At 32.2% G+C, this 4,132-nt stretch overlaps 1 protein-coding gene across 1 annotated transcript in view; it reads right to left on the minus strand.

Moving 5' to 3' along the window:
* Positions 1-3,610, minus strand: part of LOC119667396 (putative odorant receptor 69a) — a 16,387-nt gene extending 12,777 nt beyond the window's left edge. The window contains exons 1-2 of the mRNA XM_038076686.1: positions 3,455-3,610; positions 779-1,120 (exon numbers count right to left, since the gene is read on the minus strand). Of these exons, the coding sequence (XP_037932614.1) occupies positions 779-1,120; positions 3,455-3,610 (498 nt within the window). The remainder of the gene's footprint in view (positions 1-778; positions 1,121-3,454) is intronic.
* Positions 3,611-4,132: the final 522 nt, after the last annotated feature.

A 4,132-nucleotide genomic window follows, 5' to 3' on the forward strand; every position in this document is an offset into this window, starting at 1 on the left:
AGTATAAAATTTCAGCAAAAATCAAATTTTAAATAATTTGGAAAACTTGTGCATTTCATGCACACGAAGCCAGTCATATATTTTAAGAAAAAAAAAGCACACAAACAAAATCCAAGCATCACATTCAAAAATATTGTCTCACCTACCCATGCATATTTATATTTAGTAAGTGTGCAATAAAAAGAAGAGTAGAAAAAAGTTACCAAGAAACTTACATACGCATGAACTAGAAGCTATGTGTGCATTTGCTCTGATATTAGAGTTTTTTCTATATGATTTTGTCCAAGCAAAATACAACATATTCGCTATTGGTTTGATTGCTGACTTCACTAACAAAGTAGCATTGATCATACATAAAATAATAAGTTCGATTGTTTATACGTTTGAACAGACATGTTTTTCCCATTGCGTGTACCTTTTCAGAATTCATGATTTTTTTAACAGAGGCAAATTACATGTCTTTATATTTCTATGTTTTTGGTTTAGTATCGACAACATTTCTTTCATTTCTATTTTTTTTATGTTTGAAATGTATAGCTCTATTATCATCGAGAAGCCTAAGTTTTGTATATTTCGTTATAATATCATTTAATGAATTCCATTCATCGAGGTGAGCCCTGAGTGGCCCATCAATTTTTTCAATTAAAATATTGACTAAATCCCTATCAACATTTCTTGGTTGATAAATATCTGGCCTATCTTCATCAAATTCATATATTTCATTTATTTGGTATTTACATTGTTCAAAATAATTAAATAATTCTCGCAAATTACTTACTTTAATACTGCGGCACCTGTTGAAAATATCGCCATAAGATACTCGAGATCTGAACCGTTCCTTTAATTTTTTCTTTATCTGCTGCCATGTAACTTCGTCTTCAAGTTCTCGTACATGTATTCCTGCTTCTCCAACTATTTTATCATTTATAATTATTTGTAGTCCAAAATCGTAAAGCGTTTTGTTGTTTCCACATAGATCCATGACTAACTCTGCTGATTTTATGAAAGCAGATAGGTTGTGTCCATTTCCAAATGGTTTTATTTCCCGAAATTGTTGAATGATGTCTTTTGGACTGAGCAACATTAAGTTTTCGTACATTGGTTGTTGTTGCTGTAATTGCTGTTGTTGTAAATGTCCTTGAATAATTTGTTCTTGTCTTCTGATAACCTCTTCCAGTTCATTTATTTTTGTTTGAAATTCCATTTTTAATTCTTTTCTATTATTATCAAATATTAAATTTCTTTTCATGAAGTTTATGTCACTTTTAATTTATTTGCTTAAGTTTATTTAAATTGAAAATTAACTTTTAAATGAATAATTGTCCACTTTATGCACTGAAGTCTTATTTTCTTATACTTATTTTTGAATACACTTATTTTTAAAAATTCTTATGAATTTTATATTTTTAATTGGTTTAAGTTCTTTTAAAAATTCTTTTGAATTTTTTTCCGTCGACTGCGCCAATTATGTTTTTTTATAAAAACATAAATTAAATAAAAATCAAAATTAATTTTTTGATCGAACTTGTTTATTTCACTAATAATAAGTTACTGAACACTTTTTAAATCTTATTCTTAATGCTAGCCGCTTTTTTTCGATTGCCAATATTGCATTTTTAAAACTTATAAGAAAGCAAATTAAATATCGGCGTTTCGAATTACAATTTAAGCGGAAGTGTTATGAAATATAAATTGTAGAATAAATGCATTTAATTTATTTTGCAATTTATTAAAAATGATTAATTTAAATAAAAAGTATGTCACCAAATATTTGTTGGTAACAGACTTTTTTAAATGAACGGAAGTAGTTATATCATAGTACATAACTCGCGTGACTATTTCTTAGGGGTGAACTTATGTCACCTCAGTATATGAATTATATGCAAGATCACCTGCTGTCAAAGATGACGATGTTTCAGCGACTGGCTCTGGCTTATCCGTTAAGAAGACTCCTGCCTTGTGCTAAGGGATATGATAGTTTGGCTGAATGAGCCAGATTAGAAAGTAAATGTAAAAAGGAAAAAAAATCAATAAAAACAAATGATCGAATAGACCAGTAGGATATCCTGATTTGATCGATCGGACCAGTTTAGACTGATTAAGCCTGTAAACTAATATTGATCGAATTGACCAGTTGGTTATCCTGATTTGATCGAAGTGACCAGTTTAGGCTGGTTAAGCCTGTAAACTAATACTGATCGAATTGACCAGTTGGTTATCCTGATTTGATCGAACTGACCAGTTTAGGCTGATTAAGCCTGTAAACTAAAATTGATCGAATTGACCAGTTGAACTTGTTTATCGTTTGATATCCAAGAGACAAGTTGCTAGTTCTGTGAAAATCGCGCTCTTATATACTTGTTTGACCGGAGCTTTTCGGTGTAGCGTACCGGTAAACTTCGCTGTTCGTGTTAACTTTTGTGCTTTTCGCAAGCCTTTCTTGTGTATTTTGTGTATTTTGCATGCTTTTGTGCATTTTTTTGTGTACTTTGTGTTGTATGCCTGTTTTGTTTTCGCCGCGCTTTTACATTTGACATATTCTGCGTCTTTCTGATTTAAATCAGAAAGTTAAAAATAATATTAAAGTTTTAATTTATATTATTTAATTTTTGAAGAAGTTATGTGCCAAGATACAAGTGAGTGACATTGTGGTGATAGAATTTTTAACGCTGTTAAGTACAATCAGTGCAAGTGCATTATTATAATTTATTGTCTTGGACAGTAGTTCGGTTTTGTTTGTTAATAGAAAAATATATTTTTAATTAATACAGTGTTCATATATAAAAGAAAGATAACCCAACCAAAGAATTTACAGCAGAAGTGGTTTTTCGATGTGTTATATTTTTATGTTTTATTGTTTTTTTTTCCTATTTTATTTTATGTTGTAAAAAAGATGTAAACAATGAGTGTTTTTCAATGTTGGTAATTTATTTCTTGAAATTCATGTTTATTAATTAAATATATAAAATGTGTTTTATTGTTTAATAAATGTTTAATGTATGTCTTATATTATAATTTGTAAATAAAAATTCATTTGTTTTATTCCTTAACATATTTCAAGTTGTGTTTTAGTTTTGTTGTTTTTTTTTATTGCTTTTTTATTTTCTTCAGGTCAAGTCATGCCCGCGGCTCATTGACGCATGGAATTCAGGTAATGTTGTTGCATTATGATCTCGATAATATTTGAATAACTCTTAATCTTTCTAGGTTGTGCACAGAACTTTGTTGAGGGTGGGTTTACTTCTGGTGTTGTCCGAAATGGGGTTGGTGTTGTGTTTTCTGCTGACGGACTGACGTCAGATTTTTACACAAGCATATGTATGGTTGAAATTACTTTGTAGCAATTTCAACCTTTACATTTTCTCCCCCCTTCGGTGAACTGAAATTTTGATGGCATATTTCACTTTAATCGTACTTTTGTTACGCTTCTCCGGTTGATCTGCACTTGGTATACTTTGCCTTTGACTAGACGCTTGAAACTGATTCTTTTTCCTGCACCTCGTTTTCTATTGGCATCGCGAATAGCTTCGTTTAACTCTGGTGGCCATTCGTCCTTGATCTCTCTGACGTTACCTGCCACCGGAGGTTGCGCTTCGACTGCATTACTCATTTACTCATTGTATAGTTCGTCAACCACTGGGGGTGGTGGCGATGGACTTAGTTCACCAACAATGTCATTCCATGTGCATTGTAGTACATCGTGGTCATCGTTATCTGCACTTACATGTGTAGGGATTGCTGGAGCATGCACTTGATCATTCTGTGAGTGTATGTCACTGATGTTTCGGTGATTTTTTTTACCTCGCCACCCAATGGCTTTCGGCGGTAATTTCCGGTCGGTGGGCCTTATGTTTGGTTGCGTTTGGCCGACTTCTATGGCTCGAACTTTCTTACTAGGTTGACTTCCTTGTACTTTATTTTTATAACGTTTGGATATTTGTTCCACAGCATTTGGTAGGTAACGGCTGCGTGGTTTGCTTTCCTCTAGTTCTTCCAGTCTTTGTGGGACACGTGTGGCCGTGTGTTTAAACTTAGCTTCGAAATTAGCTGTCATCTTGGACTTTCTTGATCATACTATCTTCTTAGGACACTCGTGATCCTTATATATAGTCAAAAGTGTGATGATTCGTGT

The sequence above is a fragment of the Teleopsis dalmanni genome, chromosome 1, assembly GCF_002237135.1.
Source record: "Teleopsis dalmanni isolate 2A chromosome 1, ASM223713v2, whole genome shotgun sequence".
Taxonomy (NCBI): Eukaryota; Metazoa; Arthropoda; class Insecta; order Diptera; family Diopsidae; genus Teleopsis; species Teleopsis dalmanni.